This window comes from Phyllopteryx taeniolatus, chromosome 1, assembly GCF_024500385.1.
Source record: "Phyllopteryx taeniolatus isolate TA_2022b chromosome 1, UOR_Ptae_1.2, whole genome shotgun sequence".
Taxonomy (NCBI): domain Eukaryota; kingdom Metazoa; phylum Chordata; class Actinopteri; order Syngnathiformes; family Syngnathidae; genus Phyllopteryx; species Phyllopteryx taeniolatus.
Genome location: NC_084502.1, coordinates 42,240,108 through 42,256,859, shown reverse-complemented (window position 1 = coordinate 42,256,859; position 16,752 = coordinate 42,240,108). Strand labels below are relative to the sequence as shown.

Here is a 16,752-nt window from a genome sequence, read left to right as displayed (position 1 = left end):
GAGTAGAGCATCTCGTACAAAACAACTTATAAAATTAGCAGCTATGAAAACTGCCAGTGATGGAGGTTTCTTCTTGTTTTCCCCTGCCAGTCATTAAATCTGCAATATTAAACAAGGCAGTGAGCCTGTAAAATGTGGGCCTGGGGTTCACCACATGATTTATTTATCCTCTGACGCGTCTGTCCTCCATGCTCTTACACACCACGCACCTAACGGCATAGATGTTACGGTCTATGAAAACACCTCTCTCTCTCTCTCTCTCTCTCTCTCTCTCTATCTATCTCTCTCTCTCTCTCTCTCTCTTTCTCTGTCTCTCTCTATTTCTCTGTCTTTGACTCTGTCCCATGTACAGTGAGTATGGAAAGTTTTCAGACCCCCTTAAATTTTTCTCTCTGTTATATTGCAGCCATTTGTTAAAATCATTTAAGTTAATCTTTTTCCTCATTAATATACACACAGCACCCCATATAGAAACGTAATTGAAATTTTTGCTGATTTATTAAAAAAGAAAAACTGAAATATTACACAGCCGTAAGTATTCAGACCCTATGCTGTGACACTCATATTTAACTCGGGGGGCTGTCCATTTCTTCTGATCATCCTTGAGATGGTTCTACACCTTCATTTGAGTCCAGCTGTGTTTGATTATACTGATTGAACTTGAATAGGAAAGCCACAAACCTGTCTATATAAGACCTTACAGCTCACAGTGCATGTCAGAGCAAATGAGAATCATGAGGTCAAAGGAACTGCCTGAAGAGCTCAGAGTCAGAATTGTGGCAAGGCACAGATCTGGCCAAAGTTACAAAAAAAAATTCTGCTGCACATAAGTTTCCTAAGAGCAAAGTGGCCTCCATAATCCTGAAATGGAAGACGTTTGGGACGATCATAATCCTTACTAGAGCTGGCCGTCCGGCCAAACTGAGCAATTGGGGAAGAATAGCCTTGGTGAGAGAGGTAAAGAAGAACCCAAAGATCACTTTGGCTGAGCTCCAGAGATGCAGTCGGGAGATGGGAGAAAGTTCTAGAAAGTCAACCATCACTGCAGCCCTCCACCATTCGAGGCTTTATGGCAGAGTGGCCCAACTCTGTGGAAGCCTCTCCTCAGTGCAAGACACATGAAAGCCCGCATGGATTTTATTTAAAAAAAAAAAAAAAAAGCTGAAGGACTCCAAGATGGTGAGAAATAAGATTCTCTGGTCTGATGAGACCAAGATAGAAATAGTTGGCCTTAATTCTAAGTGGCATGTGTGGAGAAAACCAGTCACTGCTCATCACCTGTGCAATACAGTGCCAACAGTGAAGCATGGTGGTGGCAGCATCATGCTGTGGGGGTGTTTTTCAGCTGCAAGGACAGGATGACTGGTTGCAATTGAAGAAAAGATGAATGCGGCCAAGTACAGGGATATCCTGGGCGAAAACCTTCTCCAGAGTGCTCAGAACCTCAGACTGGGCCGAAGGTTCACCTTCCAAAAAGACAATGACCCTAAGCACACAGCTAAAATAACGAAGGAGTGGCTTCAGGACAACGTCATGATTGTTCTTGAATGACTCAGCCAGAACCTTGACTTAAACCCAACTGAGCATCCCTGAAAATGGCTGCCCACCAACGTTCATCATCCAACCTGACAGAACTGGAGAGGAGCTGCAAGGAGGAATGGGAGATGATCCCCAAATCCAGGTGTGAAAAACTTGTTAAATCATTCCCAAAAAGACTCATGGCTGTATTTGCTCAAAAGGGTGCTTCTACTAAATACTGAGCAAAGGGTCTGAATACTTATGGCTGGGTGATATTTCAGTTTTTCTTTTTTTAATAAATCTGCAAAAGTTTAAACAATGAAGTTTTTTTCTATCAATATAAGGTGCTGTGTGTACATTATTGTAGAAAAAAAATAACTTCAAGGATTTTAGCAAATGGCTGAAATATAAAAAAGAGTGACAAATTTAAGGGGGTCTGAATACTTTCCGTACCCATTGTATATGCACTGCCATGGCCCTCCTGAGCAAGGTCACTTCACGCAACGCTAATGACACCAATCAAATATATGGGGCAACATGAAACAAGAACCTCCCACATCTGATGCCTCCAAGCTTTTCACTGGCTTATTGAGGTCACCTGATTGGAACGACAATAGAACAAAACATGCAGCATGATAATGAAATCTACAGGTGGAATTAATTTCTTTAATATTATGATTGCAAGTTGTAATTTTTAACCTGTATGTATTCATCCATCCATCCATTTTCCATACTGCTTATTCTCATTTGGGTTGCGGGCGTGCTGAAGCCTATCCCAGCTGACTCTGGGCGAGAGGCAGAGTACACCCTGAACTGGTCGCCAGCCAATCGCAGGGCACATATAAACAAACAACCATTCACGCACACATGCAAACTTATGGGCAATTTAGAGTCTTCAATCAACATACCATGCATGTTTTTAGGATGTGGGAGTTCCCGGAGAAAAGCCACATAGGCACGGGGAGAACATGCAAACTCCACACAGGCGGGGGCGGGATTTGAACCCCGGTCCTCAGAACTGTGAGGTAGACGTGCTAACATATTTTCCAAATTTACTTTTGGGGTACTGAAGTAATTCCCTGTCTCACATCTCAATATGTTCCTCTGTCAATGAAGAGATGCTTATTTGTTTTTGTCCGCTTGGATTGGATAACCATATACAAGAGTACCTGCACGGTGAAGTGATCACAGAGTGGAGTCTTGCTACAGTGTGAGGCTTATTGGAGCAGCTGCCACTGCAGCACAGCTTAGTGGGAGATTGCTAAATTGACATCCCGGCGATGGCCATGGAGGGGCTGTACAGTATATTCCAAACACTGGTGCCGGAGTTCTCATCATCTTCTTTTTTTGCTTTTCTCTGTCACTTTGCTGTCATGGCAACCATCTTAGATTAGCAGATCACAAAAACAATTCACTGCAATCACACTTGCTGAATCATGTTCAATGTTATTCTTCTCATGTCATGTAATAAATTAATAATCCTTTTTTGTGTCATAATTTTTTTAAATCAATTAGAATTTTTTTGTAATCATTTTAAGTAATCACTTCATTTACATTTTAGAATGCACTGGTTCACCCAAAAATATCAAGGCATCTCCATACTCTTTTTCAAATTAAAAAGACTCAACCAAAGCTCATTATTGTACGCACTTTAAGCACAGAGACAAGAATACTAGCCTTCTGGCTAATTCTGGCTTTTTTAACCATGTGTACTTCATGTGTTTTATGAAATTGCATTGCATATCCCCTTTCAAAAATAAACTGATAAACTGAATACGGTGGATTGATTTGTTGTTTTTTCAAGAAGACGGGTCAAGTTTATATGTATTTTTGGGGGTTAGTGACAGTGCTTTGGATTCCAACATGTTTGCATAATTTTGACAAAAAAAGTTGTGACATTTTTCATAGATTTGATGAAACTTGATTGCTTTGTGATAGTACTTATATAGTATAATTCATCCATCCATCCATCCATCCATTTTCTGAGCTGCTTCTCCTCACTAGGGTCGCGGGCGTGCTGGACCCTATTCCAGCTATCATCGGGCAGGAGGCGGGGTACACCCTGAACTGGCTGAGTATCATTCATAACTGGATAATTTGTTCACTTATAGCCATATGATTTTCTCAGAATTGGTGGATCAGTGGATCTTTGTGTGTGCAGAGACTGCCTTTGCCACAATCAAAAGTGACGATTCTATCGTATATTTCCATCTTCTTTTGGAGGTCTGTTTATCCCTTTTCATTCAGGGACTTTATTTAAAGTGACTGGACAGCATGAAGCAATGCATTCATCATTCCATCAGTCTTAGTGCATATTCATTTTGGGGGACGAAAGCAATAAAAGAGGAAGTGGAAGAAAACTGATTTACATTCAGGAGGAGTGAAAGGCAAGGTCAAGGAGATAAACATGACGGTTTAGTGATTGTGTCATGGAAGCAGGAGATGTATTGAAGGAAGTGTAGATTGTGATTGTCTTAGCTGACTGATTGCAGTAGGGTCTGTCACTAAGTCAGAGCTAGCACGCTCAAAAGAGAAAAAGTACTCACATGAAAAAAAAATACATGAAGATGAGCAAGAATGTGGGAAATGGGATGCCAAACTGGGAAAAACACTGCATGTGTGAGATTGACATCAATAAAGATGGAATGAGATGTAGTGAAACATGCAAAGATAGAAGAAGCAGCTCGTGGTGTGTAGAAAGACTGAGTGATTGAGAAGATGAGGAGGAAGTGTGGAAAATCAATGATGATGAGATGGATTCTGCTGGGCAAGAGATTGATGACTATGCTTCAGAGAGAAAACAAGAGACGCGCAATAGGGCAAGGGAGATAGCATAAATGGGGGTGGAATAGGAGAAAAGTCCAAATGAAAAGAAGCTTCAAGCCCCCACAAGACAAATAATTTTCCCTGATGAAATGACGAGCTGCTTTTACATCAGGACCGTCACCTTCCAAAAGCATGCTATCACATTCTTAGCACATTTCACATATCCAGTATCGCTAATAGGATCTTCATGAAGTGTTTTGTTGCTAATCACCAAATGTAGTTTTCTTTTGCGCGTCCTACAACTTCTGATCCTGTATCATGATGGTAATGAAGAAAGATTGGCTTATGTTTGGGTTTGCAGTGCACTGGCTCCAAAAGGCTTGAAACAATTTGGTCAAATCGTTAGTTTTTACTGTAGACTGAAAACATTTTGATTTAACATCAAAAGATGAATATTGGACGAGATCAAAATTTCAGCTTTTATTTGTACTTGTTTCCAATTATTTACATCTCAATCTGATACACAACTTTGAATAAAGCACCTTTTGTTTGATGCCAATTATTATTGGAACCTGTGACTAATAGTTTTCATTACCCAGGTGTGTCCTACTACTTGCTGAATGTGTACGCTCAGTTTCAGATTTGCATTGAATACTATATTTATACTAGTTAAAGGCTTAGACCAGGGGTGTCAAACTCATTTTTGTCTCGGGCCGCATTGTAGTTATGATTTCCCTCAGATGGCCAAATCATATTATTACCATTACACAACAAATTGAGGGATAATAGTTTGTTCAAATATTTTTTAAATTACTGTCGAAGAAGGGTTTGGTAACAGAAATATGCAATATCTCAACATTATTATTTATTATTATCACAATTTGGAATTTGGGTACAGATTTTAGCTAAAAACACAGAAGTTGAAGAGCAGTATTTGCTTTCGCAGGCCACATAAAATGATGTGGCGAGCCACATCTGACCCCCGAGCCTTGAGTTTGACACTTATGGCTGAGACTGTCATGTTATGTCTGTTGTTTTGTTCCTTGTTGTCAGCGTGCTCAGAGTTGTTTTTCTTGTTTCCTTTAGGGGGCGCGGTGGAGTGTGTGGAGTGAGCGGAGTGAGCAAGGAGGTGCGCACCTGGGAGCGATTGCCAATCAGCTCTCAGTCTTAGGCGCTGCAGGCACACCAGGAAGGTGCTGGATCAATCCTCTTGTTATTCTGTTTATAGCCATTGGCAACCTGTCTTCCTCCAACATTATTTTGTAGGATTTGCTCCTTGTTTTTGGTCCCTGTTCCTATGGGTTTTTGCCACCTCCTAGTGACCCTCTTTGCGCCCTCCTCAATTCACTGTTAGCTGTGTGTTTTAGTTGTTTGCTTTTTCCTTGCACCATAGTTTTTCAGTTAGTTTGTTCCTACCCGTTTGGTAGTGCCTTTTGTTCCCCAGTTTTTGCTCTTTTGTATTTAAACAGTTTCATTTGTTATTTTTACTTTTTTTGAAGACTACTGAATTATATGTATACTCTGTTGCTGCTTTGGGGTCCAACCTTTCACAAATTGTAACATAGCCAACATGATTGTTGTTCATTTTTAAATCTTTACATGGTATTGCACTTCCCTACATTACAGACTCGCTCCTGTCATACACTCCAGCTCATCCACTTTGGTCAATAGACCAAATGTTATCCTGAAGGTGCAGTACAGGCTCAGATGTGAATGTGCCTTATCAATTGTTGCTCTGAAACTGTGGAACAAACTACTGCTATACATCAGGCAGGCCCTACAGTTGATGTTTTTTAATTTTATTTTATTTTATTTTGGAGGCACGGTGGCCGACTGGTTAGAGCGTCTACCTCACAGTTCTGAGGACCGGGGTTCAAACCCGGCCCCGCCTGTGTGGAGTTTGCATGTTCTCCCCGGGTTTTCTCCAGGCACTCCAGTTTCCTCCCACATCCGAAAAACATGCGTGGTAGGTTAATTAACAACTCTAAATTGCCCGTAGGTGTGAATGTGAGTGTGAATGGTTGTTTGTTTGTATGTGCACTGCAATTGGCTGGCAACCAGTTCAGGGTGTATCGCGCCTCCTGCCTGATGATAGCTGGGATAGGCTCCAGCACGCCTGCGACCCTAGTGAGGAGAAGCGGCTCAGAAAATGGATGGATGGATTATTTTATTTTATTTATCTAGTTTAAAGACAACTTCTATTCTCTGGCTTTCAACATAGCATGAGATGTAGATTTTTATCATTATGCCTGTCCTTGTTTATTTTTTCTTAATTGTTTTGGTTGTTTCTGTTCATTTGTAATGCAAAAGAGCTTTGAGAAATTATCTGCTCATGATCTCAAGCATATAAGCTCATCTGTTAAACTGGAGAGGTAATATTATGGCTTAGGTTTGCACGGCTTCTTCTTGGGCACAAATCACACTGCCAAAAGCAGTTCATCGGGGCCATAAATGGAAACGACTACCCAGACTTAGACTTAATATAGAGCATTATATGATGCAATGTTTTGATTTTAAGAGTTGGTAAAATTAGCACAGCAGCGTTGGTCTAACTAATGAAGCGGCATCTCATTAAGGCATCTGAAGTTCATATGTTCGATCCAGTCTGAGTTTGAGGTGTAGAGGGCCTATAGTGAGCATGTGAGAGGGAACCCTCTTGGAGCAGAGGTTGGAGGTATAGATCATACCAGAAGACCAAGTGGATATTGATAATTTGCCATGTTAGACGTTTACTTTGTCTGACTCGACTCGCCAAACTGCTCGAGTGAGCTTGACTGTCATCTACGTCTGACGGGGATAAGAGGCATATGAATAGCATTTTCAAACAGACAGTGGAGCTGAGGAAAATACTACTTTGTCATGGAGTGCTTCCATTTCTTTACACCACAGAGCTCGTGATCAGAGGCAGCATAGCTTAACTGACATCAGGGTCGTGGCTGCATTGGAAGTACAGTAATCCCTCATTTCTTGAAGGGGTTATGTTCTTGACCACCCCCACAACAGAAAAAAATCTGCAAAGTAGTGACCAAATATTCTCATGTTTTACAGTACTCTAGTATCTGTGACTGAATGTGTCTGGCTCCAAAAGACGGGGCATGTTGAGTGATGTGGGACTCAGTGAATAACAGAGTTGGCTGGCTGTTAACTGGCTAAATTGTTAATTGTTTTTGGAAATTGTGGACGTCGTGTCCTCCAGGCCAGAGGAAAAGAACCATCCGGACTGTTATGGACGCAAAGTTAAAAAGCCAGCATCTGTGATGGTATGGGGCTGTGTTAGTGCCAATGGCATGGGTAACTTACAAATGTGTGAAGGCACCCTTAATGCTGAAAGGTACATACAGGTTTTGGAGAAACATATGCTGCCATCCAAGCAATGTCTTTTTCATGGACGCCCCTGCTTATTTTAGCAAGACAATGCCAAACCACATTCTGCACGTGTTACAACAGCGTGGCTTCGTAGTAAAAGAGTGTGGGTACTAGACTGGCCTGCCTGCAGTCCAGACTTGCATTATGAAGGGTAAAAATTCCACCGACAAAGCTTCAACAATTAGTGTCCTCAGTTCCCAAACGTTTATTGAATGTTGTTAAAAGAAAAGGTGATGTAACACAGTGGTAAACATGACCCTGTCCCAGCTATTTTGGAACGTGTTGCAGCCATAAAATTCTAAGTTAATGATTATTTGCTAAAAACAATAAAGTTTACCAGTTTGAACATTAAAGATCTTGTCTTTGTAGTGTATTAAATTAAAATATAGGTTGAACATGATTTGCAAATCATTGTATTCTGATTTTATTTATGTTTAATACAACATCCCAACTTCATTGGAATTGGGGTTGGGCATCGAGAATCGAGAACCGATTGGAACTGGGACTAACGTTCCGGTTCTCCCGGAATCGTTAAAATTAAAACATTGCAGTTACCAATTTCGATGCCTACAATCCGCCCACCCCGAAGAAGAAGTGGCGTAAACCAACGAAGAAGCACCGTAAACCAACGAAGAAGAGCATGCACGTAGACGTGCTTGTGCCCAATGGCGACGGCGGCGAACAAAAGTGTGTCTTTACTTTGTTAAAATGAATGACCAGTCGCCTCAGTGCAACACACCGCGCGGAGCTTCGGTGAAGTCAACTCTCAGTCAATTGGGTGAGTGAAACAATAAAATACGTCTATGCCAACATTGAGACAGCTAACAAGGTAAATGGTTAGTTGCACTTTTGCACTGATGGTTTTTAGCGTTTATTTTAGTCTTCAAACCAACGGAAGCACCGATGATAGAAGAAAAAAACGCTTAACATTGGGCTAAAACTTCACCGTAGCAACTTTACATCACAATGAATTGGGAAAAAAAATCACATAAACATCTCACAGTATCACAAACACTAACCTTGTGCCTCATAGGGGGTAGGGAAAGGAATCAGCGTTTTATAGCATTTGGTTTCATCCATTTAAAAAAAAAAAATAAAAAAATCACCGGTGCCGCGCGAAGTTACTTTTTGTGCCAGAATGCTGAATACCCTTAAAAATAAAAGGCTACAACCTTAAAACAGGAAGTCAAGTTAAAACTTGCACATATAAATGATTTGATGTGATGAAACAGTCCCAAATAACTTTTTTAACAATGCTATATTTAACTTTTAGCTGAAACATTAATCAATGAATATTAAGTCAATTGGGTTAGTTCCACACACATTGCCTTTAGTTCATAGGTTTGATATTGATTCTGGTTATAAAGAAACCTGAGCCAAATTTTCATTTTAGTCTATGCTGCGGGCTGCTAAGAAAATGGATTTAAACCATGCAAACTTTTTTTACACACACCTGTAAAAGAATCAGAATTGAGAATCGTTTGGAACTGGAATCGAAATAAGGAATCGGAACCGGAATCGCTCAAATTCAAATGATGCCCAACCCTATTTATAGATCTACTGTGATCTGTAATTTGCAACCATATATGAAAACACTGATTCATAATTTTGAATTTATGTTATGACATTTGACATCCCTCATGATTTGAAACAATAATCAATAAGTGTGAATATTTTTCCAAATGTAGTTGTAATTATGTGCACCAAAAAAAAAAAAACATTAATAAATAATAATAATAATAATGACGTCGTTATTTATAGCTCATAAGGACAATGATATACTGTACTAGTTCGGCCAACTTGAGATCAAATTGGGGTGAATGTGGCCAGCGAACTAAAATAAGTTTGACACCCCTGCTTTACAAAATGATGCCAGTTTTTAATGCACCTCAGGGATTGAAGGTCACGGGTGCTCAACGTTGGTTTTCAGCCTTGCCACTTACGTGCAGCGATTTCTGAAGATTCTCTGAATCTTTGTTCTTAAACTGTTGTATTATTTGCTCACGCAGGTGTTCACAAAGTGGTGAACCTCTCCCCTTCCTTGCTTACGAACAACTGAGCCTTTCAGGGTTGCTGCTTTTACACCCAATGATGACAGTCACCGGTTTCCAGTTAACCTGTTGACCTCTGCATTGTTCCAAACAAGTGTTTTTTTGGAGAATTCCTCAACTTTCCCAGTCTTTTGTTGCCCCTAGCTTTTTTTAAATGTGTTGCAGGCATCAAATTTACAATGAGAGAATATTTGCAACAACAACAACAAACAATAACGTTCATCAGTTTGAACATTAAATATCTTGTCTTTGTAGTGTATTCACTTGAATATAGGTTGAAAAGGATTTGCAAATTGTATTATGTTTTGATCTATGTTTGACAAAATGTCCCAACTTTATTTGAATTTGAGTTTGTATAAAAATAAATAAACCTATCCTTATAAAGATTAATATATGAGATTTAAGTATTGATGCTTAGCTTCTTCCCCTTACATAATTTGGGATTTGGTTTGTACTGACTAGTCTGTTTTGTCATCCAATTTTAGATCCTGTCGAAGACAAGCCCCATGCAGTTCTGTGAAAGACGATGGGACACAGTAAGGTGTTGACCATGAGAAGAAATATCTGTCGATTCACTTTTGAATCACAACACTAGGTAGTAAAGAAGTCCATTATTTAGGATTGATGTCCCATATGCCGGAGGCGGCCTCAAGCTGTATCGCCCAATCTAAGACGCCCCATATAAGCCTGGAAGCCTAGAGCCTAGAGTTTCCGATGCTGGTTAAGCCCACTTAGTAAACAGCGATGCCTTCTAAGGTCTCCTGTTTGTACTTGCTGACAGTGGTTTGCTGGGCCAGTGCTCTATGGTATCTGAGTGTGTCCCGCCCATCCACCTCTTATGTGGGTCAGCTGAGTATCCCGATTCGCAAGGCACCCAAGCTCAACAAAAACACCACCTTTGGCAACTACCGCTCTCGGTCTTTGAATCCGCATGACTTTGGGTACCTCATCAATGACGCCAAGAAATGTGAGGCGGAGACCCCTTTTCTTGTCATTCTAATAAGCACCACTCACAAGGAATTTGATGCACGGCAGGCCATAAGAGAGACGTGGGGTGATGAAAGTACATTTCCTGATGTGCGCGTGGTCACGCTCTTCTTGTTGGGTCGCAGCACGGATGCTGTCCTAAACCACATGGTGGAGCAGGAGAGCCAAATCTTTCATGACATTGTAGTTGAGGATTTTATTGACTCTTACCACAACCTGACGCTGAAGACGCTGATGGGGATGCGCTGGGTGGCCACCTATTGCTCTAAAGCCCAATATGTTCTCAAGACAGACAGTGATATATTTGTCAATATGGAGAACCTCATCTACAACCTCCTGAAGCCCACCACCAAGCCCAGGAGGAGATATTTCACCGGTTATGTCATCAATGGTGGGCCAATCAGAGACATGCGAAGCAAGTGGTACATGCCGAGAGACTTGTACCCAGACAGCAAGTACCCACCATTTTGCTCTGGCACTGGCTATGTGTTCTCGGCAGATGTAGCCGAGCTTATCTACCAAACCTCACTGCACACCAGGCTTCTACATCTTGAGGATGTGTATGTGGGTGTGTGTTTGCGTAAGCTGGGGATCCACCCATTCCAAAACAGTGGGTTCAACCACTGGAAAATGGCGTACAGCCTCTGCCGCTACCGCCGAGTTGTCACTGTCCACCAGATCTCCCCCGAGGAGATGCACCGCATATGGAACGACATGACCAGCAAGAAACACCTTAAATGTTAGCAGGACTCCTCCAGCCTCACTCTGTGAGTCAGGGAGCTATTGATTGACCTTCTATCACCTGCGTTTCCAACATTGGCAAACACTGTACAGCACAAAGCATTGCGCTGAAAGGAGAGAATTGACCGACTAGTCACTGCTTTGGCCAAATGCGGATTGCTTTGCCAGGAGTTTATTTAGTACAAACTCAAGCATGCCCGTTTTTGTCCACCATCTTTTGAAGTGTTTTCAAGTGCATCCAGCCTTCCGCACTCGCTTGTACGGCAGAAGGTAATGAGCATCATGCCTTCTTTTTAATCACCAAAATTATTAACTGTTATCAATGACCAGGATTGGCTCAATACCAATACAGGTCTTTGAAATCATTGCATTTGCCATTTAGGTTGATCTCAAGTTGTACTGAATGTTCCTTTATCTTCTGTTGTATTTAAGCCAAGTTTCCACCAAGTTCCATCAGTTCGTGGCAGGTTATGTTTCTCTGTCAACCAATTAATGAAAGGCAGAAGAACCTCTTGTGTAACCATATCACTGAAGTTGGTGTCTTGACAAATAGGTGCCAAAAAGTAATACTATACAGATTAGTTATTTTTGTACTTATCACAACTTTTATGACAGACTTGAACCAAAAAAACACTGCTTGGTGGAAACAGGGCAGCAGCAGGCCTTGTTGTGGGTACCACAATGACTTAACGGTGAAATTACTAAATGACTCGTCTAGGGAAAAATGATGAATAAACAACCCATTTGCCTATGTACGGTATGCTGTAAAATATTTAAGCATATTTTCTTACAATGGATCCCACTATGTTTTTATTGTGCATCAAGGACAAGAGAATCTGCTGCTTGCATTAGTAGTGAATATTATTTATTTTAATGTGTACTGTGCAGCTATTTGTCTCAGGCAGTGCAGAGGACTGTTTATGTTCGATTACTTGAATGTGAATGAAAGTAAATGGAAGTGTGTACTGAGAAAACCTTACCTACTGTTTGGGGTGTTTAGATTAAATAAAGCATTTTTATAAGATTTTCTATTTGCTTTTGTTGGATTTAATACTAAAGATATGTATTCTGATCTTCAGAATGATGCAAGGCCTAATATAATGGCAGGGTATAACACCTAATTTCCCCACACAGTAACAGGGTTGATAAAGCTGTAGTGACCGTGCCTTTTTAGTAAATCTCATGTAGGTTTTTATGAGATGGAAAACTGTCCTTGTTTTCCTTACACTGCAAGAGAAACACAATTTTTCTAGGCTGTCTTGTGGAAGCTTGTTTGTGCAATATTACGTTGGCATTCCTTCATCATAAAACTTTCTTGTCTAATGTGTAATGGGTTTGTATGCACTTAAAAAACAGTCTATTTCCAATGAGTAGTAATGATTCTATTTAGTTTATGGTCCATTTTTTTGGGTGGGTGGTGGGGGGGGGGGTGACTTGTTGGCTCAGGCCTCAGAATCCCATCAATTAATTTTATTTTTGCCAGTGTTTGTTTCTGCTTATTTTTGCATTCCTCTGATGAGTTGTATTGTTGTTGTATTCGAAGTAATAGAGAGGTGCTCAAATCACAGAGTATTCAGAGGTTTACTCTAACCTAAAATGAAAAGCAAGTGAATATTCATGGATTTCTGTAAAAAGCACCTCATAATGAGCAAAGCAGTGTGACTGACAACTGGGAACGCTCCCCTTCCTTGGATTTCAATCACAGCGTGCTTAAGGCATAGGCTAGACCTTGTTTCACATTGTACCCTAATTAGACTCTGCAAAGACTGCAGGCCATTTTTAATTCTGCATAATCTTTCTTCATCTCCTGAAAAGCACAATTTTAGAGTCCAGATTTTGATTTTCTTTTAGTCACATTCTTCCACCAAATCTTTGGTGACTTTTTGTTTTATGGCACAAAAAGAATATACTGCCACAAAAAAAAAAAAAAAGACACTAAAACTGAACATTTGGAAGCGCTTGGAATTGACAGCTACTGCTGTCACACAATCTTCTGCCTGGAAAAGCAGTCTAATATTATAGCCGAAAGTGATGGGAGATTTCAGTCCTAGATATGAGAGCCCCTATATCAGTTTTTTTTCTTCTTGTTTGAAAATACAGCACGATGCACATGAGATCCTATTCATGATCATCTCCAGCCGAAGGAGCCTTTTTATCCATGCATGGTACACATGGAGTACTGGCCACCATTTTTGGCACCCTTTAATTTTTTTAACAACGCCATGGTTGTGCATGTGCTTTTACAAGCTTTAAAAAACAAGGAAGGAGGCTTCCACCAGCCTACCTCAGAGTAGCTGCATGAATATTCATGGTAGTGACACAACAAAAGTCAGAATGGAGCCATCGCTGGAGGGAGCGATGGCAGAATGAATGGGTGAAAGTTTATCCAACACAGTGTGAAAAATGACAAGAGCCGAGCTAGGTAGCCAGCAGGCTTGGTAGTCAGCAGGCTCGCTAAAAAGGTAGCAGCTTGGTCCAACTAAGGCAGTGAGGATTTATGGCGCCATCAGTCACAAAACAGAATCGGGCTTCTACAACCCCAATTCCAATGAAGTTGGGACGTTGTGTTAAACGTAAATAAAAACGGAATACAATCAAATGCAAATCATGTTCAACCAATATTTAATTGAATACACGACAAAGACTCTCCTGGGAGTGGAGGGGGGGTGGGGTGGCAGGACGTGTGGGGTCGGTGGGTGGGTGGGGTGGGGTTGGGGTGGTTGGCTGGGTGGCTGGTTTTCGGGGCGTCTCGGTGGGCCTGGCGGACCGCCCTGGGTCCCTTGGTGTGGGACGTGTCCCGGCCGCCGGGCTGCTCTCGGGTGGACCCCTGGGCCTATCCCGCCCCTCGATTGATTGTGTGGGGTCCTCAGCCGCCGCGGTGCGGCCACAGCAATTACAGGACACTTCTGTCAGTCTTTGTGCATGGAAACCAGTATCAATTTACTTGAATGTATCCGCAGGCACACAACCCTAGGACTCTTTCACTGGGTGTGGGGCGACGCACTTACTGCAACAAATAACTCATGAATATGCAAATCGCTTGTGTATCCCCTCACTTATACTCTCGTCCTGTAGACTTTTATAATTTACATAATTATAATTTATCAATTATAATACCACAGCGGAAGCTTAAAAACTCCACTGTGACACAGTAAAACTGTTCCGGCATAAAAGGGATACAGATTTTCCATTCTGCTTGACTTAAGAGCTGAACAGGACAAAAAAAAAAAAAAGAACATTAAATATCTTGTCTTTGTAGTGTATTTAATTAAAGATAGGTTGAACATGATTTGCAAATCAATGTATTCTGTTTTTATTTATGTTTAACACAACGTCCCAACTTCATTGGAATTGGGGTTGTACCTTTGGCCATGTTACAGCGAGGGATCTGGGTTAAAGGAAGCCATTTTAACCTAAAATAAAAACCTTTCTGGAAGGAGACACGACAAATAAAACACATCAGCCAAAACATACCAGTTCATTAGATAATTTTCAAATATTTGTTTGACTATTATTTCGGAATAGTTCAAAGTTAAAAAATGATGCCGTGCTGATTCGCTGGTCATTCATTACTGTCTTTATGAACAGTGAATTAGGATTTAGAGGGCAAGTCTGAGCACTAATAGAAACGCTAACAAACCAAGGAACTACAGTAGTACTTACATTTAACAAGAACACATTTGATCAAACGGTAAGTATACGATCAACTATAGGAACTTGTGGAGAAGTAAATTAGCCATTGACGAAGTGCGAGTACAAAAAAAAAAACAACTGGTCCGGCGCCTTCCTGCAACTACAGCTGATACTCAACTACTTTAATGGAGAGGAGGTGCAGTACCGGGGACTCCACCCATCAATACACACCTTGGAAACAAACACAAACCACAGTGGTAAATTAATGCACAACATAATGCTGTAGAAACCACAGTTCCTAAATTGCTTTGCATGAAACAGGTGAAGTGGAGCAAGCAGCTCATTTTACTTTCATCTTTCCCATGACTGTGTTTCTCAGCCAAGTTTAATTGTTGTACCTTCTGCACTTTCCTCCTCTCAGCTTCTATTCATACCACTGGGCCGAAGAAATCTTCAACCAATGCATCTGAGAAAACATCAGCCGATGCTTCAGAGAGGCCGTCTGGCACCACGCTGTCAACAGAAAAAACCTTGAATTTTAGAAACTATTTCAGGAAGAACTTGCTGTAATGCATGTTTTTTTTTTTTTTTGACAGAATGTTCCTTTTTTGTTGTACTTGTTTGACATTTTTGCAAACATATGATCAAGAGCTGCTTTGTGAGAATAGCATGCAGGGAATACTCAATCACTTGTACCTGGCACAATACAGTAGGTGGAATCTTCTGGAACTGGCACTGCATCTGGACACAAAAGTATCCAGATGCATTTTAAGTGCTTATTACTTATCACCAGCAGCATGTTGGCTGTAGCACCAAATTCTATTGAATAGTTACATAGATGACTGGAAGCACCTGACTGCTGAAGTCCTATCTTTTGGATCAGATTGGGGTCGACAAGTACATCTGACTCAAAGGCAGCACAAAGTTGCATTCTTTTCTCTTTTTTTTTCGTACCTGGATTTTAACCTGCCTCCCACATAGAGCATGTTGTAATGGAATGGCTGTTCATCAAGCCTGGATCAGCTTTGTGGAATTCAGCTACAAGTGAAAATAATTCCTACCAGGGTCAAACCTTTACCATCATAGAGCCTGTTAACTGTGCAGACAGTGTTTTAATAAATAACTCAGTCACACAACTGTAAAACTATGCTAACCCCTGTTACAGTCTTGACTTATCATTGATAACAATTGACAAAGCATACTATATGGTGATGTTGGAATGTTACTGCTTACTGCTTCCATCAGTATTACTGCTGATATACTCTATATGTGGGCCTGTAACTTTGTCTTTATACAGTAGACTGTATGTTAAATATACATTAGCGGTGGGACTTTAATGCATTAATCATGATTAATTAATTTAAAAAATGATTTAAAAACAAATTAATTAGTTTAAAAAATTGCTAGGACAGATGGGAGGCTGATTTAATTGAAAAAGAACTACCCAGTGCAAGCCTTGATAACCATGGGTTTGTGCAAATTAGAAAGGAGTTTTCATATCACCGAAGCTCTTCAGCCCCTCTGACATGTAATCCAACTTTTCAACTGCCACGCAGAAAACATTTAAAGGGAATACTGTTCTAAAAACTGTCCTAAAATGGCACTTAAACTTTAGCTCGGTTTCATTTTGGGCACAGATATTTTCTATTATTTTCATTACTGTTTTGTACTGAAATGCAATTAAATGCAT

The 16,752-nt window shown here is 40.7% G+C and overlaps 1 protein-coding gene across 2 annotated transcripts in view; it reads left to right on the top strand.

Moving 5' to 3' along the window:
* Positions 1–12,451, top strand: part of LOC133488661 (beta-1,3-galactosyltransferase 1-like) — a 108,049-nt gene extending 95,598 nt beyond the window's left edge. Inside the window, exons 3-4 of one of the 2 annotated variants that reach the window (XM_061796803.1) lie at positions 5,371–5,477; positions 10,187–12,451. In XM_061796803.1, coding sequence (XP_061652787.1) covers positions 10,446–11,432 — 987 coding nt within the window. In that variant the 5' untranslated portion in view covers positions 5,371–5,477; positions 10,187–10,445 and the 3' untranslated portion in view covers positions 11,433–12,451. Of the gene's footprint in view, positions 1–5,370; positions 6,251–10,186 lie in introns of both variants that reach the window. The other variant, XM_061796812.1, reaches the window with a different exon arrangement.
* Positions 12,452–16,752: the final 4,301 nt, after the last annotated feature.